This window comes from Chrysemys picta, chromosome 2 (assembly GCF_011386835.1).
Source record: "Chrysemys picta bellii isolate R12L10 chromosome 2, ASM1138683v2, whole genome shotgun sequence".
Lineage (NCBI taxonomy): Eukaryota > Metazoa > Chordata > Testudines > Emydidae > Chrysemys > Chrysemys picta.
The window spans coordinates 78,362,035-78,387,016 of NC_088792.1; the positions used below are offsets into that span (position 1 = coordinate 78,362,035).

Here is a 24,982-nt window from a genome sequence, read left to right on the forward strand (position 1 = left end):
AAACCAACTGTTTGTTAAATTGAAAACATTTTGGCCTTGCAACAAAATACCATTACCTACATATTATTGGGAAAGAGAATTTGGTGTATTTTCAACAAAGGTCTCACATTTCCTATACTTTATTCCTCTGGTCTTTCAGAACACGACATACACTTCCTCAATTTTTGTTTTAGAAGCTTTATCGTTTACAGAGAACCAGTTTCACTTTCTCCAAGATGTGCTTTGTCCTTTCTTACAGGATGCAACAAAGTTTTTTTAAATGGATAATATACACACACAAGAGACCCAAGCTTGCCATGAAAAACTCACATTTATTTGATTAAACAAAAATAAAATAAACTGCATAGGAACATTTTAAAGTCCAGAGAGACACTGACTTTGTTTTAAGGCTGCCAGTAGCTGATACATCATCTCCTTGCTACATCCTTCAGCCTTCTCTATGGACCACAAAGATACATTCAGAAGCCTCCAGTAACACAAGAGTTCTCTAACATTGTTAGTTTGTTCTACATAACAGTTTGCCCATAACCTGTCATGCTTTCTTCTTTGCAGTACGTAACATTTTAAGTTACAAAGCCCAGCAATTTTTGTCTAAATAGACAAGTGAACCCTTTTTTGGATGGTGGGGGTTGTGTTAATGGAAGGGTTTTTTTGACATGACCTGTTCCATTAACAGTTATAAATGCTCTGTTTTTAATGAGCTGCTCAGAGCAATGTCTGTCCCACTGAGCACTTTTTCTTATTAGGAAAACAGCATGCTTAATCACTAAAATAGAAAAGTAGAGTCCAGCAGAACAGGAAACTACAAGAGCAATTGACTCAAGATGCACAACTTCCAAGAACTGACAGAATCATTCTCGAAGCTCATGGCATTACTGTGCTGAACTATATCAAGATGACAGTACTTCTAATTTTGTAATTACATTTTATAAGATGGGCTTGTATCTACAGTAAATCAAGCGAGGACTTAAACTGTCTACAGAATTTGTTACATTGGTCTTAATTGGATAGAGCTTCCATTTGTTTTTGATGTTTCCAATTTCACTGAAACTATGCCTCAACAAAGGACCAAATTAAATGGTATGTATGGGCCCTCACTCTTTTTACTTAAAATGCATCAACCACCAACCAAGATAGGCATGACAAGTAATGCACAATACAAACAATAGTCACATACAGTAAGAACCCTCCCCTCCCCCCGCCAATTTGGGTGACTAAACACACCTTACAAACTAGTTAAAAACTTTTTAGTCATTTTAGGAGGAAAAAAAAGCAAAACTCAGAAACAAGACATCAGTAGGAAACTACTACATAGACTGAGAAGTATTCTACAAACCTATAAAGGAGTTTACTGGTCTGGTAGTTTAAAGAAAGGTATCTACCCTACTTCACTACATAGACACGTAACATTCAGTCAGTAAGGCTCTGTAAAAAGAGCTTTAAAACAAAAATATCTACCTGAGTTTGTAAGCTGATACAATCATTAAGAGAAGGTCTAAGACCATGCAGGTACACAAATCTTTTTTAGAACCATTATTGGTTAAACCATGATGGAAAAAGATGCCAAATTGGCTTGTTAACCCGTAAGATCACTTAAAAAGACATCAAGGTACATTTTCCACCATAACATTTACCAAACCCAACACAGCATATAACCATTAGTGGTTTTCTGTACCCACTCTTCTAACTTTTGTCACTCAACAATGACTAGGGAAGAAAAACAAGAATTTTTAATACAGTAATCTGATAATGTGCTTCTCTAAACTTTACTCCACATGTAAAATAATGGGTCTGTTGAATGCCACTATTAAAGTCAAATAAAAACCCAACACAACGGCTGCCTCTGGTAAGAACATTCAGTCTGAATTGCCTTCCAGGAACAGGAACTTGGTTGCACTGTCATGGTGGAAAACATCCCGTTGCATCAAGAAAACTACATATACAATCACCAAGTCAAAGAATCAATCTCATTCCCTTCAAGCATTTGGTATAGCATTGCGTTTAAAGAAATTATACCCTTAGAGTCTTTTCTGACAGGATACATTTGTAGGCATGCAAAAATAGATAAAATATTTTTCTCTTGTAGAGAGAAGACCTAAAGGTCTTAAGGACATAAGAACTCTGCAAATAAAGACACAAAGTATGTCATGTCAACCAGTAGTGTCATAATACTGAAAAAAAAATAGTTTCAGTTTGCATAATTTCTAGTGAAAATGAGTCAAACTTACAGGAGGATGATTAGAATCAATTTGCCTGAGTGTACGAATATTTGGTTTTATTTACAGTTCTTTAGCAAGGGCAGCCTAATATTTCCACAGGGAGGCAACAACAACAAAAAAATAGCCACTTGTACACATCTAATATTTCCATTTAAACAAAAATGCGTATCCTACAGGCAGGATGTACCCTTCCCCTGCATGCAGACTAACACTTTCTTCTGAGACCTGTCTGATACTACATTGAGGTAGATGCTTTACTTCTCCATGGTGAGGTAGAACTTTAAGAAACAAAAACAGTTGGGTCTCTATTTGTGCATTCTGTACCAGAGCAAACTGGGTTTCACTGATCTCCAAAGGACTCAAGGACCTGAGGTACAATATTTGTCTAACGCAAGTACCAGTGTTTAATTTTTTAGACAGCTCCAAACTGTTTGTCTAAACATCTCTATTTTTATTTTTTAAATACCCTATTACCTTTTGGCACCATTTGGATACACTCCTTTAACAAATAAAAATAAAAACACTTTGGCACATTTTTTTAAAAACCAGAACTGAACATAGAAATTTTATGATCTTCAAAAGAAATAAAACATATGGCTGGATCAAGCCTAAAGACTGCTCTTGAAATAAATTAATTTGGCTCAACTATAACTAAACAGACTGAGTCGATCGCCAGCAATTCCAATGGAATGCCACAACGAAGTGCCTTCTTCTGTTTCCAACTTGATTATTTTTGGCCCTCATATACACTAAATTTTAGGTTTTTCCCTCTTTATGGTATGCACTTGTGGGCTTCCCCATATAAGTTATACTTAAAGGGTACAAATTAAAGGAGTGACTTACCGGAGGGTACTGCATCATCTAGCACCATGGCTGCCTCATAAGCCCTCAGCCAGGACATCACTGAAACTCTCACTAAAACAGTTTTGAAATAACAGGACTGCTTCATATGGCTGAATTAGGAGATGGCGAAAATTTACTGACAGCCAACATTGATTTAACCTGGCACAGTTAAATTCCTTTGGGAGCATTCAGTGCACAAGTCTGTAGATCCAAATCTGTTATTCTTCTCCAAAGCTAGAGACTGGAGGTGGGGGTGAAGAGATAACCAACCTTCTCCTTCCCCTAATCCACTACCACCAGTTCAGGAGATTATACTGAACAGTTTAAGAAAATTCAGGAGTTTGCAACCCAGTGTCAGACCTTTGCTTACCTTTCCTACACTCCTGTCCTGTATGTCTATTCCCCTATTTTCTACATGTATCAGGACAGTGGAAGCATTATCCAACAATTGTCCATGAACATACATAGAACAAACGTTGAGCCAGATTTGAAATCCTACCAATTACATACCAAATAAACAAGCCCCTATGGGGCATATGATGTTGGCATTAAACTTTTCCTATAATATTACACTACTTACTCTCATTGCATTATAAGCACTCCATTTTATAAGCTACACTAATATTTTTCAATGAGAGCAAGTGTGCTTAGCACTATCTATTACAGTAACAGTATAGGAAATCATTTGGGTAGCCACACAGCCTTTTTTTTTTTTTTTTTTTTTTTTAAACAAAAGCCTCCCAACGTGATGTGAAACACTTTGAAGTCAAATAGTCTTGTTTGAGCTGTAAGCAGATCCAGTAAATTAAGTAAACAGCAACTGTAAAGGAAGACATTGTGCCTCCCCCAAATAAAGACAGGCGTGTGGCCTTCCCCAGTCTTGTGCAGCAACATAATATGACATGGTGAAGGTCAATGGAAATTCCACCAGCCTTCACATCTCTATACTATATAGTGATGGAGATAAACAAGAAGAATTTTTCTGCAATTCAACTCAAAGCATGCCAGGAGCAGCTAAATACTTTAAAAAAAAAAATGCCTGGGGGATGGGGAGGGGGGCACGCAGGGAGAACAGAAAATACAAAAGGGCAACATCAACAAGCATTAAGCATAATAGCTTTTCTGACATAATCCAGCAGTGGCAACCACAAAGGTCAAGGTAAAAAGGCCAAGCATTTTTAATAAGACAAAGAGGTGAAATGGAAGGATTCTGCAAATTGTCAAATTAAAGCTTTCAACCGGTTATCTTTGGTATCTGGGTCTCTGAGTCTAATTTGTTTTCACAGCCAAGTTACAAATCTCTCAGTGAAAAACACAGAAAAACACACAAACAAACAATATCAACTTCCATAGGCTACCACAAAAGGAAGGAAAGTGGGCTGCAAAAGCTAAAAGGAGTAATTTGCTTTCTATTACACACGAATTCTGAAGAGCCATATACAAGTTTAATGACCGATCTCTCTAAAAGATTATCTTGGATTTTGTTTTAAAACAACAACACTATCCCTAAAATTAAGCCCAGCCGATACCCACTGCTGAGCATTTGCTTCATGAGGTGTTAGCTGAAAGTAGCACAGTTACATTATCCTGTGTAATTTAGAGGTTTTTCTGTTTTAAAAGGGTTCTTGTGATCTCACTGCCTCCCTCTTCATTGTCCACCTCTTAAAATCCTCACCTTCCTAAGTGGCTGCTGTCATAAGCCTGGACAATGATTAGAATTTCTAAAAACAGGAAATGAATTTCTTGGAAATGTTATAGTAATAGGGAAAGCAGTGGAAGCAAGTGAAAGTGCACCTTGAAATTTCTTATTAATATGAAAAGAGTCCTTCAATTTTTCAGATTGCTTGTGTATGTGGTGGCTGGGGGGAAGAGATGAACCCTTTCTCCTTCAGCCTTTTAGTTAATAACCTTGCTTCTCAATCAGGGCTCTTCTCTTGCTGGAATTGATAACACTAATTTTACACCACTGCAGAGGGGGAAAAAAAACTAATTGATGCATGAACTCTTCAATTTCTGCATAGTGCAAAAACTCTCCACCCCCTATATTAGCCTTTATGGTTTGCCAATACCAGTCCTATCCAGAAGGCAAGGCAATTTCTCAAGAGTCCATGTCAACATCAATAGCTAACATATTAAGATGCAAGCTATTGAAATGTGGACTGTAATCCACTAAGGAATCAAATTCCCATGGCTTGGTAACCAAAGCCCCTCCTCAAAATCTCAGCTGCTCAGAAAAACAAGAAATTCCTATCCCCATTGGAGCTAAATTTTGCAGTTTAGAGTTTAAAGAATCTGGCTAGTATAGTTTTTAGACGCTGTCACCATTTTAAATGCAGTTTTTCGGTGATGCCATGGAATGACGATGCAGAGCTTTTATATGGCTCCATTTTGCCTCATGCTGGCTACCTTTCACCAGGGGCCATTAAGAATGCCTGTACATTAAAAAATGTTCTTCGAACCTTTCAATCCAACTTTTTTTTTTTTTTTTTTTAGGGGAGGGATGAAGGAAAAAGAAAACAAAAAGTTCAGCTGATGTCACTGACTGGTTTTGTGATCTGATTTTTTAAAAATGTGGACTTCTCTGAAATGCACCCTGAATTTCCAAAGTTGTGCTTTATTGTTTATTTTTGGGAAAATTTACTTTGTCCTGACAAACCTATTAATCTTTCTTTACTCCCCTAACTAAAGCCTTTATGGGAACAAAACAAAAAAAAACCCCACAGCCATTTCACATGAAACAAATTTTAACTCCAGGGTTCAATTCTTCCCTGTTTTGATGCTCCTTGTAACAGGCATCGATACACATAACAGTGACATACATACAATGGAAGGAAGAATGGAACCTTGTTTTTAAAATGTGACTAATAATCAGACAAAAGGCTATAAAGAAATTATAGAATAGAGAACACATTACAGAAAGTCCTGCTTTTTTCATTAAACTTTTTATGACAACTACACTAAGTCACCAAAAATGACTTCCCCCCCTCCCCAAGAAATTTGTGCATTTTCACAGGGGCTTCACTTTGTGCTGTAGGATTACTGCATTTTTCAAAACACATATGCAAAAAAGCAAACTTGCTTTTCCTGACTAGTGAACCCCACCCACTTCCACAAAAAGATCAAAGTCTTCTGGGAACAAGACACTATGTTGAACAATAAATCAAACACAATGAGGTATAAAAAGGAGAACAGGAAAAAGTTCTCTGCTGCAGCAGCATTTAAAAAAACAAAAACAAAACAAAAAAAACCCCAAACCCTCCCCCCCCGCAAAAACCACAGTACGATCAAGAACACAAATCTTCTACAAATATCTAATGCTACTAATTCCCCCCCCCATTTAAAAAAATTATAGAGCGCCTTTTTGGCTTCGTCTACAGAATTCATCACGCAACCACCTAATGTGCACAGCAACACATGTTTGTGCATGATGCCCCATGTGGGGAAGAGGTAAAACTTACTGCTGGGGGGCGGGGGGGGGGGGGGAGAAGAGGAGGAGAGAGAGGGAGAACACAAAGATAATGAGGTAGATAGAATTTATAACTTTACAGGATCACTCCCTGCAGAAAAGATAAGTACATTCATCTGTAAAAAATTAAAGATGAGGTAGGTTTGAATTAACGTTGTATTTTTTCGTTCTCTTAAAAAGAATTTCCCTGAGACAGTTTCTTCCTAATTCAGAAAACACAGATTAGAAGACGAGAATTCGATTGTTTCCGAAGTCAACCACAACAATCATGCCATCAGGGGTGACAGCTATACCTGAAGGTCGGTCCATCTGACCAAAGCCACTTCCCTGAGTGCCAAATTTGCATAAAAAACTACCATTTGACTCAAATATCTGCACTCGGTGGTTCCTAGAATCGGCCACAATGATGCGCCCTTCTTGATCCACAGCCACGCCTTGTGGGCGCAGGAACTGGCCATTGCTGGTGCCTTCTGACCCAAGGAAGCGTGCTGACTGGCAATCTGGATGGATGACCAGGAGGCGATGGTTGTTGAAATCTGTCACTACCAGATGGCCTTCATGATTGAAAGTCACACCCCTTGGAGAATCAAAGTGCTTCCAGAGTGCCCCTTCGAAGCCATATTTATTCAGAAACACACCATCAGGTCCAAACAGTTGAATCCGATGGTTCCTCGTGTCAGAGACCAGGATTTTGCCCTCGGCATTGACTGCCACATCCCATGGGTAATTGAATTGCCCATTCTTGGTTCCCTTTTCCCCGAATTTCAGAATGAACTGCCCATCAAATGTAAAGATCTGGATGCGATGATTATCCTTGTCAGCCACGACAATCCTACGCGAGATATCACAGGCAACACCAGCAGGGCGATCGAACTGACCAGGTCTGGAACCCAAGGTGCCAAATTTGTGGTGAAAGGTGCCACAGGGCTTAAACACCTGAATGCGGTTATTACTGCGATCAGCAACCATGATGTACCCTTCCTTGTCTACGCAAACTCCCCAGGGGCGACAGAGCTTGCCATCGTTGTCTCCCTCGCTGCCAAATGAAAGCCCTGGTAGTCCAATGCCAATGTAACTGCGCCCAGATTTTACCATGACCTTGAACGGACTGTTCTCTATGTGCTGGTTGCACATCATGACAGAGACTAGATGCTCTCCCTCCAGCTGTGGTCTGTAACTGACCAGGTAGGTTCCATTCTGCTGATCATTGACATCTGCACCAAATAGGTTTCCATCAGGGCCCATCACCACTGCAGAGATCATATCGCCCCCTGAAAGGCGTGGTTCACCATCATGGTCATAGCCTATCACTGTGAAGGAGGCCGCTTTGCCCTGTAGTGCACGTTTGAGACCTTCCCCAGTGGCTTTGGTCAGAGGAGCAAAGGCCCCACTGCTGACAAACCCCATTGATTTAATGGCCATATACAGAGCCTGGTCAGGAGGAGTGAACATGACTCTGTCATCCTCCTGCGGCTGTAGAAGGCCTCTCACATTCTTCAGTTCCTGCACTTGAGCCAGCATGCGATCCCGAGCCAGGAGAATATCCATGCTACGACCCTCCTCTAGGACCTGCTGAACTGCACTAATAGTGTTGTCCAGTTTATTTAGATTCTGACGCAACTTTTCAACTTGCAGGTAAAGGGACTTGGCTTTAACTTGACGAATCTTTTCCACCTTAAAAACAAACAAAACAAACCCATTACATTTATATTAAAAGACAGCTAGCAGTTCAGAAATATTTTTCTAGTGTTGCTTTCCTAATTCCTATATAAAATTGTAGTGTAGTTGCCACAGGGATGTTAGGAGATTATGAATGGATGGGGAAGTGGTTTACAGGACAAACTCTCTATGAAGATGTGGTCCATGTGAGGAAAATAATTAGGGGAAATGTGGATGCTTATTGCAAAATGAACCTGCTGAGAATCACTGGTCCCTCCTCTGACAAATATAGCCTTACTTAAAAGCAACACACACTTCTGCCATGAAGTTTTGCTGCATTAGTTTGCTATTTAAAAGAAAGGTCATTATTATTAACTAAAAATAGTCTCCTTGCTTTGCAATTGTCCCATCTTCCAGTCACAGGGAGCACTAAGTGACTGGCATAATAGGATTTATAGGCAGAGTGACAATTTTTTTTCAGTTTTATATAGATATAGATATATATATTCTTCAGTACTTTAGAAATCCATTCAAGATGTTAATGGCAAAAACACAGGCCTTGGAAAGTTAATGAAATGTGTAATCACTTCATTGTTGCAGAGTGTACCTCCAGCATCAGTTATGCAGCCAAGCAAACATTCAGAAATTTCAGCTAGTGTATCCATCTGGTCAATGTGCATCATGTTTGAGGACTGCAGTTATATGTTTGCTTGACTGTTTAACAGATGAAGGAAGAAGTTCTGCAATGGAAGTGTGGACATGTGTTATTAAACTTACAAGGCAGGCAGTTTCTGCCAAGTGTGTTTTCAACATGGACATTTTAAAAAGATTCTCATCCTTTCCTTAGAACAGCTCCCTAAGGCCTAATATTCAAAAGTGACTAGAAAGTCACTAATCACTTCTGAAAAGTTAGGCCTAAAATGCTACTTACATTTTTTTTTCTGGATGTACTGAGTTAAAAGAAAAACTTCGACAAAGCTGTCAGCAGTTGGTCATTTCCTCTTTTACAAATACATTTCAAAAAAGCAAACTATTTTAAAATTAATTCTGAAAATAAATCTGGTGTCTGTGAACATGTGGAATCACACCTGTGCAAAGGAGTGCTGGGAAGTGGTAAAAATATTCTCTACCTTTTTTTTTTTTGTTCAGTTTTTTAAAATGAGGAAAATCAAAAGCTTAGTTCATGTCACAATAGCAACATTCAAAATTTAGAGATGTGTAGCTTATCGAAGTGATGTTTGTTTTTCTGAAATAGAAATGTGCTAAAAATATAAGTGAAGAACATGTTGTTGGGCCTAAGTTTGGGGCTTTACAACAGTGAGGACTAATGCTGGGTGAAATAAGTGAGACAGCTTAGAAGCAAGTTGGAGATAAGTTAGGAAATAACCCCAGGTCACGTTGTAAACATATTTTGGCCCTTACTTGTTTTTAATAAAATGCTAATATTTTGGAAAATGTTACATTGATAGTTATTGATATGTTTTTATTCTGATGCTAATTAAAGTATTTAATGTTAAATAGCCAATGAGAAAATAGAAAATATTTAATTATGGTAAAAAAAGGTGGATTTAATGCTAATTAAACTGTTGTTATAATTGATTATAAAAAGAATACTACACTGATTTTAGATAGGCACACCCATCCAGCAGAGAAAGGTTTATACCCATTCTTCTCATTCAGGGACTGATCACCTCAGAACGGGAGTATAAATGCAGTGAATGGTTACATAGTGAAGCCCGTTTATTTTATATGAAATAGTTAGTTGAGCAAAGTCTTTAATTTTATCACTTGTGTCATTTACAGTCCTCCACTAAATTGTCTGGAGGCTTGAACTGAGAAGGAACACAGGCAGGAGGCACATATTTTAAAGCAGGTTTCCGCATAATCCAGTACCTGCATGGGGGGGGGACGGGGGACGCGAGGGGAAGGGGGAGCGAAAGAGAGAGAAATGACTCACGCTGAGCAAAACTCCCCCTCAAAACCCCAATTCTACTCTTAAAACTATAAAACCACCATAAAAACAATAAACCACTCTAAAACTAGCTGTGTACAACTGTATATTTTTTAAGTGCATTACACGCAAAAGAGGACACTAACAGTTCCAACCCAGACCATGCAGCAGCAAGAAGGAACTGGCAGGGCCGGCTCCAGGCACCAGCCCACCACGCTTGTGCTTGGGGCGGCACCTGGAGGGGGGCGGCGCGGTGCTCCGGCTCCGGGGAGAGCTGGGCCACGGCCGGGGCTCGCCGCCGGGGAGAGCGGAGCCCCGACCGGGACTTGCCGCCCTGCCCCCGGCACTCTGGCCGCCGGGGAGAGCGGAGCCCCGGCTGGGGCTCGCTGCCCTCCCCCCGGGGCTCCAGCCGCCCTCCCCTGCCGCGCTGGGGGGTGCGGGGTGGGGGCGGAGGCTTTTTTGCCTGGGGCCAGAGCCGGCCCTGGGAACTGGAAATGCAGTTGGTCCACCCCGCCCTTTATCACCTTGGACAAAACCATGAGGCAAGACAAGGGCTCAGCATGGACCAATGGACACTACTAATTTCAAAATCTCCAGCTGCAGATGCATGGTTCACATGTATGAATCCTCAGTGGACTATAATAGGGACCATCACTTGAAGTAGTAGTCAGGACACTCCACAGGCCCTAGCCCTGCCCCGGCCCGCCCCTTTCCCACCCCGGCCCCGCCCAACTCCGCCCTTTCCCCAAAGTCCCAGCCCTAACTCCCCCTCCTCCCTCCCAGCCACGCGAAAAGGGCTGCCCGAGCGCTACCGGCTTTACAGTTTGCCGGGCAGCCTCCAGACCCTGCGCCCCCGGCTGGCGCTTCCCCAGCACAGCTGGAGCCCGGGAGGGGAAGCGCCCAGCCGGGGGCGCAGGGTCTGGAGGCTGCCCGGCAAACCATGAAGTCGGTAGCATTCGGGCTTCGGGCAGCCCCTATGCCTCCGGACCCTGCGCCCCTGGCCAGGCACTTCTCCTCCCCGGCTCCAGCTGCTCTGCTCCTCCCCGGACTCAGACTTCGGCTCTGTTTAAGAGCCAGCGCTACCGGCTTCGGGCAGCTCCCCTTGCCTCCAGACCCTGAGCCGCCGGCTGGGTACTTCCCCTCCCCGGCTCCAGCTGCTCTGCTCCGGCGGCACAGGGTCTGCCCGAAGCCGGTAGCGCTGGCTCGGGCAGCTTGGCTCTTAAACAGAGCCGAAGTCTGAGTCCGGGGAGGAGCAGAGCAGCCGCGGGAGAGGAAGTGCCCGGACGGTATTTTTCCCTGACATGTTCGGCTTTTTGGCAATTCCCCCCAGACGGGGGTTTGATTGCCGAAAAGCCGGACAAGTCCGGGAAAAAACGGACGTATGGTAACCCTAACTGAACAAGTCCTGTTCCAAGAGCTGTGCAGTGCTGCTGCAGGGCCATGCAGAAGTCCGACAGAAACCAAATTTCAAAATTTCACTGTGAACCAGAAATCCTGTGTTTTGGCCAGCTCTGTTTGTGAATCCAGCAATAATCAGGGCTACTGCATTTCCTATTCATTCCTATGTGACAGTACATTTTTGTTCTAAAAAGTACACATTTCGAATCTAATGGATATATATTTATTACGAGCCAGATTCTACCATCCTCATTCATGTTGAAACTACCTTAATCCTCAACTCGATTTTAAAATGGTACTACCTGTGTTGTAAATACCACTCAACACAAGGGTATCATACCATTGCCCTATTCTAATTTAAAGACAGGTCAGATTTCCATCTTAAAAGTTTAATTGTTAGTAATTAGAACAGATAAATATACCTCTATAAAAAGCTTTTTACCTTCCACAGCAGCTCACACTCCCGTTCTTCCAGGGCCTTCTTATGTCGAGATGTCATAGCTTTGACTTCAGACTGCACCACCTTTGCTTTCATCTCAACCTGCTCTGCCACAGCTTGGGCCTGTTCAATACTCAGCTGGAGAATAAACAGAACACACACATTGCTTAGTCAAACCAATTTAAGTTGCATGAGGTGATGGTTCTTACATTTAACCCAATGCCTCCAGCACTAGAACAGAAACAGGTCAATGTGCTCTCATAATGCTGCTGTAGGACAAAGTTCAAGGCAGTTGTTTTCATGTAGTTTTCCTGAGTGCATGTCAGTTTCACATATTAGATGTTGGAATTTATACAAAATTCTCTACATAGGACCAAATTCTTCCCCAATATAGCCTGTGCAAACCCCACTGATACCAGTGGAGTTGCACAGGATTCAAGTTAATGTACAATTTGGTCCAGTATGCACATGTTAAGTTCGATATCAAACCTACATTCTTTAGACAGGTATGTTGAGAATCCAAAATGACCTTCTTATCCCCAAGTATTTTAGACTAACAATACATTTACTACAGGATACAAGTCTAGTCTTCTAGTAAGACTTCTGTTTTCCACTAATGCAGAGATCCCCAAAGTGTGGAACATGCCCCCATGGGGGGGCCTGAAGGAACATCCGGGAGGAGGGGGCCCAGGCCAGCCCCCACAGGGGTAGGGAGGGAGCGTCACCCAGACCTTTCCTGCCCCCAGCTCTACTCTGGTCCTGCTCCCAGCTGTCCCTGGCTCCCAGTCCCACTCCCAGCCTCGGCTCCATTCCTGGCCCAGAGCAGAGGCTGGGAGCAAGGCTGGGAGCGGAGCTGCACCTTGCTGCAGGCCAGACTGCTGGCCCCAACCGCAGCCCAGCTCTGGCTCTGCTCCCACCCCCAACCTCAGTGCCTGGTATGGCCCCAGACCCACCCCCAGCCTCAGCCCCCTTCCCGTTGTCCACATTTCCCCCACCACCACCTTGAGCCACAGCCTTGCTCCTGGCCCTGGGCAGGGTGGGGGCATGGACAGGGGTAAAGGGGGCTGTGACCCTCAGAAGTTTGGGGACCACTGTACTAATGGATGCCATTTCTATGCAAGTCAATTATATGTAGACAGCAATACTTTTTATATATGACTTGGAGAAAGGAGTGGTGGCACATGAAAATAAAAGTAAGTCTATTGACACTTTAAAACTGGGGAGACATGAGCAAGTCTTAGATAAAGACTGAAACATCAAGTCCTCTACAAGTGTAGTCAACTTTCCTGTTCTATATTTAATAAAGTGAAACTATCAGCATTTATACAATGCAGTCAGAGAAGTGTTGTGCAAACATTAAAAAGGAGACTCAACTTAGAAGGCACACTTGGAGCCCACAAGAGATAGAAATAAATTCAGACAAGTGACACCTAAAAATTACTGTAATTGAAAATTTAGAAAAAATGTGTTTTATCTGTGCATTTGACAGCACTTTGTCTCCCCAATATAGCAGGTGAGTCGTTTCTTCCTGTTTGTCGTTCACACACCAAGAGGGGAGAGCTCTTTTGTATCTTTAAACATATAAAAATAAAAATTGGCAGGGCAACTTGAGGGCGTCTGTAGTCCCAGAAAAACAAAACAAAATCCCCGAACAAGTTAATTTGACTATATTAAATTAAAAATTAAGCCTCACACAATTAACTCACAGAGACATCACCCGACCCCACCCCAAGGAAGTTAAGTACCAATTTTACAGATAGGTAGTGAATCACAGTAGCTAAAAGATATGCTTGAAGTCAGACTGAGAGGCTGCATCTACAATACGAAAGTCAGGAGCCATAAGGCTGTGCCATCTAAAGTAACATAGGCAAGGCCAGTGGCAAAGCCTGAAGTAAACCCAGAAGTTCATGAATTACAAGTTTGCATTTTTAAAATCAAGGCTCCTTAAAACAGAACTACTATAGTGGTGGTGGTAGGACTGGGACGTTCTTAAACTTGGGACTTCTATTATTTGGCTGGAGATAGTTTTCTGCAAGGCTGGATTACTAGGCAGCAACATCTCTGCATTGTGATAGCCGGAGGTTTGCAATGGAGAAAAATATCTAAATGAAAGCTTAGCATTTGCAAAATATTGCAAAATGAAGCAAAAAATTATGATCAGATCTTCCTATGCTCACAATTTGTTCCTGTTGCAGATAGGGGAGTTTTTTCTTTGGGTCAGAATAAAAATATTGTACAATTTCTCATACAGAGAAAAATCCTGGCATATGTCAGAAAGCATCAGCCACTACTGAACTACACGGGGAAACATGCATTGTTCTGTCAAAGGGCTAGGGCTAGCTTAGGCTTTGCTTTAAAAAAGTTAATGCCTACTGAGCATGCTCAGAAGTGTTTTTTCAGATTATTATTTTCCTCCAAGCCTATTCCTGTATGTATCTAAAGATAGCAATATTAAAAGTTCACTACTCTCAGCTGTGTGATTAAAATGACTATTCCCCTTTTCTCCCTAACTGTGCCACTCACCACCACCATTTTTTCCATCCCTGCATAAAGCAAAAAGACAATTTTTTGGTCAAACTTTTGGCAGAGACCTATCATGGAGATATCAGTTCCATAGTAGTTTTCAGAAACTTATTTTGTGCCTCTTCACTTATATTTTACACTACCAAGCAAAACCCATATATTTCCCCCAAGATTGGAAGTTCTTTTAACATGGTCAGTGCTTTTTGACAACAAATCAATAAGGCAATAATGAAGATGTATTAATTTCTGACAATCATGGCTCTAAGTTTACCCAACTGAAACTACAATGTGCCTCGTTTATCCTAATCAAAAGAATCTGCCTTCTGCTACCCAGTACTGTGGTTTTGGTATTTTATGATCACTCCAAGTTCTTGCATAGATATGGTCAGAGTTGGCACTTGTGGCCCTGTTGACCTCCAATATACATCACTATAGCAACTTGACAATCAAAGATTTCACCCACTTTCATTTAAAAAATGCAATCACTGGGTGATAGATTAAGAGTTTATTTTTCTAAAAATGTACAGATTGAAGGCCATGTGAACATCTAGATAACATTACTTTTCCTTAGGATACAAAGATCGTTAGAATGCAGACAAGGCAATTTCCTACTATCCGTGAAGGACTGTTCAATTTCACAGTAAGAGTAAACTCCTTTCTAAATACCATTTTCAGAAGCATGGAAGGTGCAATACACCAGGGTTGTATGGTTAGGGCCTCATGTTTTGACAGCTGAGGCTAATAATCCTCAGAAATTCAATCCTGAGAAACAGAATAGAGAAAGTGTTGTAAGTAGTTGTCTATCTAGTAAGGGCTTCAAACTAGGTATAGAGTCTTGAGGTAATGGTCATTGGATGGGTTGGTAGGGAAGTTGTTTATAGAATCTTATGACATCTGGATCAAATCTGACTTGGGTTACGAACTTTTAAGAACATCACTTTCAGTAAAAGACTGTCATGCTAGAACTCTATAATCTGATTATAAATGTGGGTAACATCTAAATTTAAGACAAGGGGAGCAATATTCCTGACTGGTAGAAGATCTCCTTGATAAGCGTAGAGAGGAAGTTACTTTAAAAAGGAAACTGCAAAAAAAGGGATATTGACGTTCCAGGCACCTAAATTCAGTCTCTCAAAGCCTGGATAACTTAGTCCAAATTAACAAATATTCTGTGTTGTAGGAACAGTGGAGATTCTGTGGCTCAGCAGATTAGGTCAAGGAACTGCAGCCTCAGAGAGAATGGAGTGATGAGGGGGATTCTGAGAAAGATGCATAGAGATGGGAGGAGCTCATTTTTATTCCTGTAATCACAGTCTGCTTGTCTGTGAGCTCTCCCACAGAAACAAGACAGAGCTCCCCTTCAACGAAAGGGCTGGAATACGTGGGTTAGATGAGAAGCAAGTTCTACTTCTTCTTAGAAGTCTGCTTTAGACAGCCTTCCAAGGGGACTCTGAGAACTAATAACCAGCTGCGTTGACCAACTGAATAGTTTAGAAGATGATTCCCGTTTTACATTTAAACAAACAAACAAACAATAAAACTAAAGAGTATCTGAAAGCAAGTGCTCAGCAGAAGGCATACATAACTCTCCTGTGAAGCTACGGTGGCAGAGCCAGATTAATTCAGTCCTAGTCTGAGATGTGCAAACTGAATTGCTCATCTTCTACCTCACCTGCGATTGGCCAAGTAATCTAAATATTTATCAGCTTCCTCTGCTGCAGTGAAAAGGTGAGTGTTTCTGAAATTAAACTGGAGCTTCACCAGCTACAGCAAGAGGTAATCTCATTTTAAAAACCTGTCACTTTAATACTGCTAGGAGCCTTGTGGGTTTGTTTTTTGTGTGTGTGTTTTTTTGTTTTAAACACGGTGTATAATTAAGATAAATGTGGATCTTTGTATTTTCCTTTAACAGGTTACCTTTCCTCAAGATAGTCAAGGAACAAATCCAAGATAAAATTAATCCTCCACACAATCAAGGCTGATTTTGTAGTCTAATTATCCAGTTCAAGTAGAAATCTTTTAAACTCTATCTGAATAAAACTCTCCTACCTCTCCATAGACTTCAAAATTCTGCTACCCACTGTTTTGACACTTCCATCTTCTCTAGAAATCACAGTTCAGGCAGCCACAAAGCTCAATTTTTAAATTTGTCTTCGTTTCAGGTATCAGTTTCTTTCTCAGCTTGGTTTTCATTAAGTACCTCAGGAATACTCTACTGTTAAGGCCACAAAAGAATAAGCTCCATTTTGGGTTGGATATTGATCCATAGAACACATCTCCTCCTACAGAGAGTCCCAAAATGAGGTTTACTGAGTCATACTATTTATTGATCAATTCTAGTTATTTTGGAGTGATCTACCTAGATGATGAAAATGTAGTGCTCAAAGACAAAGACTGGTCTTTCAGGATGTGACCTGCCTCAGCTTCTGTTGTCTTTTTAATCCTGTTTTCATAGCCTAAACCTTAAAATACTCCACATACAAATAAAACGTGTGCGTGTGTAAAAAGCAGTCACTCCAAAACCCCAGCTGACTGTGGAAGTGAGAATAGTCTCAATGAAGAATGGCTGCAGCACTGAAACACTGCCAGTCACTGAGCTATTGCTGCCAGCAGTCTTTCAATACTGCCAGCTCTCTGCCACAAACCTACTTGTATAGTAGCAACTGTGTAAAGTGTACAGAACTCTAGTATCAGAGGAAATCTCGGGCATACTGTATTATTCTTACTTTCAGATTTTAAAGCACCTATTATTATATATACACTGCAATAGCTTCTATTTGGATAGTCTGTTCTCCTGGGAGCTTTTAAGAGGATATGTAATTTTTCAGTTTATTATTAATAGGCATAATTACTTAGTACTTACACAGACAACATTTTACATTTTCAAAGCACTTGTGCTATACAAACACCCCAGCATATACAAACATAGTGAGAGGCAGGGTCTGGGCTCAGGAGCCCAATATGTAAAACTTGAATCAAACATTCCATTCCAAGGTGAGACAACAGATCCAGACCTGCTGAACCAGTTCCTATACTCCATAGCCAGAGTGGGGCTCTGTGGAGCTGCCACAAAAAGGGGGAACAGTAAACTGGTATCAGAGGCATTCAAGGACACTTCAGGCTCTACCAGAGAAGTGCATCTTCTGGCTGGACTACATACACTGAGGAAGTGCATTCTGCAATTTAATATGAGACAGGCTACTACTGTGACACTCCAGAGACCATGGGACTAGGACTTCAGAGATGTCTTGATATTAAAGGGGTATTATCAGTTACATTCATTGTGCTATAAAGACAAGGGTGCCACAGCTGGATGCTGGAAGAAACTAAAAACTGATTGACACTCAAAGTAAAAGAGGTGCGTTTATTTAAAGACAAAAGGAACATTAGAGATCTGCTTATGAACTGTGTATTTTGTACATTGAGGAATATTCAAACATGTAGGTCAGAGCACATCTGTTTTCCACTCTTAAGGAGGCAAGATGAATATATGAAGAAAACAGTATCCAATCATTATAAAATGCTATAACAAATTATGTTGCATCAAGTTTTTATTTCTCTCCTATGAATATACTAGAAGCTAGAAACTGGGCCAAATGCTGGCATAAATTTCCAAAAACAGTTCCATCTTGATTATTTCCCATCAGACTGATTTAATTTTTTATATTAGTAGCATAAAAATGATTGACTTTTTAGAACCATTCTTTCCCTATTGTTCCAAGATTTGACAGAGATATGCCATTTAAAATCTACATAAAAGGATTACCTGATAATCCCACTGACAAACTACATGAAAACAATTTGCATCTTTCAAAGACAAGGACTTGCTCCAGTCCCTTTGAATCATATGTGACACTCAAGAGCCAGATACTCAGCTCTTGTAAATCTGCATAGCTCCATTGAAATTAATGTAGCTATACCAATTTACATAAGTCAAGGATCTGGCTAATGTAGATGTTAGCTGTGAATATAAAAAATACATTAAAATAGAGTTAAGGTTGAAAGTATGTATCAGTAACTCAAGGGTAAAATCCTTACAGGGATGTCATAATTATCATCACAAAAAGCATTACAAGACCAGGAAATTTGGAAGGAATCCAAACATGTTAAGGTATAGGTGTCTTAACTGTGCATTTGCAAGTAATTTCAATTCTAGCCTATAATGACACCATGCAAAACAATTATAATTAGTATATTATGGTATTAGGTGGTCTGGATTAAATTCAACTGGTTTCTAAAAAAACATTATTTTTCATTTGACTCATGTGGTCACAACAGGTGGAGTTAAGTTTTCTAAGTGCTTTTACTACAGCATTTCCAAATTTTAATATGTTTACATTTCTTTTAAATTTACACCTTGACCCTAACTTTGAATTTCCTGAATTAGTAATACTTGTTTTAGGGACATCCCCTGTAATGTGTTTATTCTGAGAACTACAGATATGTAGCCTCCACCTTAAGTCTATTTAAGCAAGTTTTGTCTGGGAAGTTTCCTTTTGTAAAAGATTATTTAAATTTTCAGAAATGAATCCCCAAACAAGAATGCCAAAGAGAATGTTACATGTTGTATTTCTAAAGGTTTGGAGATATGCATCATCAACTTTAAGCCTTTTTACTTAAGCTTTAAGGGCTAATTTCACCAGTACCACGTGGTTGCTTTATCACACTCTGGAGCAGTGCAAAGCAGTCAGTTTCCCTCTCCCCATTTCCTTGTGCACATACCCACCTCACCACAGTTTTTCCTTCCACCCACTCCACTGAATAGACTTGGTGCAACAAGTAGTTTGAGACGTTTTTAGGATTCATGGACATTTTTTGTAATCCTTCATAATGGAAAGTGTATTCTTCAGCTTCTATTGACAGCTAAAGTTATCCTACAGATAATTCTATTAAGAACTGCCCTCCTCCAAAATGGCTGCCATCTCATACTGGGGTCAGAGGGACTGAAACCAGAGTGGACCATTGCAAAAGGTGCTCTCTTTCAAAGACGCCTACTGTTTCCCATTGTTCCCAACACAAGTGAAGCCAGCCTGGCTTCAATTAAGATGGTGGCTCCCCTATCCTGTCAGGGAGCAGCATCTTAGTCTTCACTAGCAACGTTAAAGCGCTGGTGCAGCAGCACTTTAATGTGGCTGTGTAGTGGTGGCATAGTGCTGGGAGAGAGCTCTCCCAGCACTGTAGTGTAAAAAAAAAACAACACCTCCACAAAGGGAATAGCTCCCACCGTTGGTAGCACGGCTCTCACCGTTGGTACACTGTCTCCACTAGCACTTTACAGCACTGAAACTTGCCGCGCTCAGGGGAGTGTTTTTTCACACCCCTGAGCGAGAAAGTTGCAGCGCTGTAAAGTGCCAGTGTAGACAAGCCCTCAGTAAGTGAACTTTGGCACCATCGCTATTGGGAACAATGGGAGACAGTGTGAAAGAGGGCACCTTTATGAGTTTAAATCTAATTTGCAAGTGGTAAGGCCTGAGGCTAAACAGATGGGTTAAAATAGCAACTAGTGACAAGTTGTGTTTCTGGATTTGTTTTGGCTTTTAATATTTTGTCAAATTAGGGTAAAACTGAAAGCTCCAATTGTTTTGCTGGTATCTGCAATGTTAGCGCTGCTTCCAATGCGTTCCTACTCCAATCCCTATCCAATGATATTCCCCAGAGTAAAAACTGACTACCCAGAGATGTATCAGTTTGTCTCCGCTCAACATTTATTGGGTTTAAGTAAAAACTATTCCTAAAATCGACCTAATTAAGCAGGTTTAAGTTTTCAACAAAGGGCACATCTTCACTACCCGCCGGATCGGCAGGTAGCAATCGATCTATTGGGGATCGACTTATCGCGTCTAGTGAAGACGCGATAAAAACCGATCGCCTATGGCTCTGCCGTCGATTCCGGAAATCCACCACGGCAAGAGGCGGAAGCGGAGTCGACGGCGGCGCGGCAGCGGTCGACTCGCCGCCGTCCTCACAGCCAGGTAAGTCGAACTGGCTATTCACGTAGCTGAAGTTGCGTATCTTAGGTCGACGACCCCCCTCACCCTCCGTACTGTAGACCTAGCCATAGACTAGGCCAGAGACCAGCCAGATGGAAAAAAAAAATGGGGGGGGGATTGTTTTGAGTTGGGAGGGGAGCTGAAGGAAAGGGGACTAAAACAAACAAGGAGTTTTGATGGAAATAAGGCTAAAAAGGTAAGAAAATTGGCAGACTAGAAATAGCAACAAAGCTCCATTTTTAGAGCAAAAAGCAGACACAACTTTGGTTTGTATTTTTTACATATAAGCTTTTCCCAAAAACTTTTAGGCATGAGCAATTTGCAGAAATACCAGCTTTAGCAACATTCATTTTTCCTGTCACTCCTCCCACCCCAAAATTTTAAATTCAAGGAATTTAGCAAACACAGCAGGACATAATATTAAATATTTGAAGGGATTCAATCAACCTAATGTGGTAAACAAACATTTCTACCACTTTTATAAATAAAATCTTAAATCTAAGAGTTATTTGAGTAAATCTGTTTAACCTGACACTATTTATGGTGTTTACAGTTTTACATTTCTTTCAGCTTGGGCAATAAAATAACCAAACCAGTTTCACTGGTGAAATCAGTGTCAGTTTCAGGCCCTCAGTGCATGGGGACGGTAGTTAAAAAACAAGCTGTTCAAGTGGATTTATTTGTAAATTGTGACAAGCTTCTATTTGTCCTAGGCTTTATAAGGAGCTCCAGTTCGCCCAAAAGTTATATTTTGGACCAGATACAGGCTGACCTATAATAAAGTTTATCACTATTGTTTGCAGTGTCCTTTTACAGCACACACACAAGCCCATGGCATCTTAAGACTTAGAAATAAAGGCCCGTTTCTTACACAGTAACTAGCTTAATACTAGTGCAGAACCTGCAAAACCTTGCAAAAGAGACAGTTTAAGGAGAAGTGTAGAAACAGTGGTGAAAAAAGATACACCCAGCAGGCCTTGAGGATATTGGACTTTTTTTTTGGATATTTACTATGCAGCTTCACTGGTGAGAGCACTAGGTGTGACAGGGCACCAGCATTTTCACCCCTTTGTCATTTGACACAGCTCAGAGTAGGTCTAGGCTACAATGCTGGTGAACAAATGTTGTCTTGCCTACATTAGCACTCAAATCAGTTCAGCAGCAGCAGCGGTGGTGCAGATAATTCTATCACATTATAATTACCGGTATGTTATATCAAACTGAAAAAAGTTAGCAACTGTATTTGACAATATTGTCCTGATAAATCAGTCTCATTTTATTCCACCAAGGGATTGGCAGCAGCATTTTAGAGTTTTCAGATTTAAAATTCATGTCCGCTGACCTAAAACATCAATTCCAGCTTAAAAAAAAAATCCCTTTCTCCCCCAAAACCCCACCAACTAGCGTATTGTTCTACACCTCTCAAACATTAAATTCCTACCAATGCAAGATAAGATTGTAAAGATTTAGGGTGGCCTTCCAGACTCACTGGTGAGCTGGAGAAGGGGGGAGGGGGAGATTGAGCTGTTTTGCTTTTGGTCTTTCTAGATTCCTTTCAATTTCTTAAGTGTTAGGTGGTCAGACTCCACCCCATCTGCTCCCCAGCTGGGTGCTACTTATTACCTTGCCAACAGGCAATCCCCTCAGCAATCCTCTCAATTTATTTCAGTAAGACAAAAAGGCATTGCCCTAATGGCTCTGCCTACCACCAACTCTGAAGTCTTTGATGTTGGAAGATAACAGAACCACTTCCTCTGTGTTCTGCTAATGACCGAGGCCTGTTACAGTTTTCAGCTGTAAACAACATACTGTCAAACACCACAGCAAAGGCAACTAAGGGACTGCCTAGGCTAAGCAAGGTGGTGTATTCCTAAAATCTCCTTATCCAACTTATTTGAATCAACATGTTTTGAAACCACTGTAGATGGCGTAAATTGTATTTTAACACATTGGAGGCCAATGCTAAAGCAGATTAATGCTCACCTCAAATATTAAAAATACAACTTGCCCTGTTGAGATAGGGTTTTACAAACAAGTTCACTAACACGTTTTTTAAAACCCACACCCCTTTTATCCTAGTCTAGGCATACCCTGAGATGCAGGTCAGCAGGAGCGGCAGACTGAATTAACTCATTTACAACATCCTTTTCAGATTTTTAGGAGTTTCCTCCAAAACCTCAGAGAGAGTTTAAATAAATTTCCCTTTCTACAAAACTTCCAACTGGGGTTATTTGCATGCTTTCCAGACATCTCAACATAGGGGGCTCAATATCCTAACTCTTATCCCCACTTAAGCACAGTTTATCTTTTCTTCTCTAAGAAATTGCTAAGTTTTACATATAACGTTCATCACCTATCACTTCTATCTATCCTTAAGTTCCAATGTCAGGGCAACATTCCTTTTAAAGCCTGTCAACACCAATCCTTCAGCCAACCAGCGGGATTGCTAAAACAGGAACATGAGCTGATCCTCCAAGAAGTGGATCCGAAGAAGTGGGCTGTAGTCCACGAAAGCTTATGCTCTAATAAATGTGTTAGTCTCTAAGGTGCCACAAGTACTCCTGTTCTTTTTGAGGATACAGACTAACACGGCTGCTACTCTGAAACCATCCAAGGATTGAGCACTGCACCTCCATAGCCCTCCCTGTGCTATTTTAATTTTAGGTACTAGACAACTGGGCTAGTCTCAAAAACCAATCATTTAAGCAGTTTGTATCAACATTTTAGAAAAGAGACTCAACCAAGCTGGTCTACGAGGTCTGAATGCAGCTTCTTCTGGACCTGTCAACATGGAAGTGCTAGACATGTGGGAAGCATTCCCTATTCCATGTGCTGAACTCATAGCTTCATTTTCCTTATGGCCTGGAAGAAAGAAATTTCTCTTCCATAACTGGCTTTCCTGTGTGGCAGTGTCACTAACCTTTCAGCTTGACCCTCACCCTCTGAATTTCACTTATATATATTTTTTTCCTCAGTCCTGAATTATTTGTAGGATTCACATTTACAAGATCTTGCAGGTCCAACGCTTTTTGTGCTTCCCCAGTCCAGAACTGTCATTAACAGGTTCACTCATCATGACATTAAGTGTCTTCTGCCAGCTGTTTTAAGTGTGGAAAAAAAATTAGAAAGGAATGGTGAGAGGAAGTAAAAGAAGCAGAGAAAGGAATGAGGCAGAGTTAGAAGGAAAAGGGCGAATGTGATTATACACACATGACTCTTTGCAGATTGGCCATGTGGCTAATTTCTGCTTTAAAAAAATTAAGAGGCACAGTCTGCTACTCAATCATCCAACTGGTGCAAAAAGAGGATCAAAATCAACGGAAGTAAAAAACAATAATCTAATTTCTAACAGACAGACCCTTGTGCAGGCCATCTTGAAGAAATTCAATGTCACTGTACTACTGAGATTCTATTAGCTACCATATCCTCCTCTTTGCTCAAACTTGGGGCACATTAAATAGACTCATAGACTCTAAGGTCAGAAGGGACCATTATGATCATCTAGTTTGACCTCCCGCATGATGCGGGCCACAAAAGCTGACCCACCCACTCCTGGAATAATTCTCTCCCTTGACTCAGCTGTTGAAGTCCCCAAATCATGATTTAAAGACTTCAAATAGCAGAGAATCCTCCAGCAAGCGACCCCTGCCCCATGCTGCGGAGGAAGGCGAAAAACCTCCAGGGCCTCTGCCAATCTACCCTGGAGGAAAATTTCTTCCCGACCCCAAATATGGCCATCAGCTGAACCCCGATCATGTGGGCAAGATTCTCTAGCCAGACCCTCTGGAAAAAGTTCTCTGTAGTAACTTTTAATATCCCATCATTGACCATTGTTACTAATTACCAGCGATGGCACGTTATTGACCTATTGACTAAAATCACTTTATCCCATCAAACCATCCCCTCCATGAACTTGTCAAGCTTAATCTTAAAGCCAGAGAGGTCTTTTGCCTCCACTGTTTCCCTCTGAAGGCTGTTCCAAAACTTCACCCCTCTGATGGTTAGAAACCTTCGTCTAATTTCAAGCCTAAACTTCCCGACGGCCAGTTTATATCCATTTGTTCTCGTGTCCACATTAGTACTGAGCTGAAATAATTCCTCTCCCTCCCTGGTATTTATCCCTCTGATATATCTAAAGAGAGCAATCATATCCCCCCCTCAGCCTTCTTTTGGTTAAGGTAAACAAATATTTCTACATGGTTTCTATGGAACAGACCTGACATCTGACAACTCTTGGCTCAGGAACAAAGCTGACATCTTAAGCAGGCCTGGAAGGAGTTGTGATATACTAGACCCTACATGAGCCACTCACCTCTGAGCTCCAGAAACCCCATTGATTTTGTGTTCTGGCTCATGTATCTTTTTAGAGGACTACAGTGCACAACCCCCAAGAATGAGCCTCCAGAAACTGGGATAGGGAGAAACAGCCTACAATTTAATATCTATGTTGTAGTAGTACTTCTTGTGCTACCCATAGTATGACCATAAAAGTGA

General features: G+C 41.1%; 1 protein-coding gene across 1 annotated transcript in view; it reads right to left on the minus strand.

The window, feature by feature from the left end:
• Window positions 1-291: 291 nt before the first annotated feature.
• TRIM71 (tripartite motif containing 71) overlaps window positions 292-24,982 on the minus strand; it is a 96,909-nt gene continuing 72,218 nt past the window's right edge. The window contains exons 3-4 of the mRNA XM_005278697.4: window positions 11,979-12,113; window positions 292-8,202 (exon numbers count right to left, since the gene is read on the minus strand). Of these exons, the coding sequence (XP_005278754.1) occupies window positions 6,751-8,202; window positions 11,979-12,113 (1,587 nt within the window). The 3' untranslated portion in view covers window positions 292-6,750. The remainder of the gene's footprint in view (window positions 8,203-11,978; window positions 12,114-24,982) is intronic.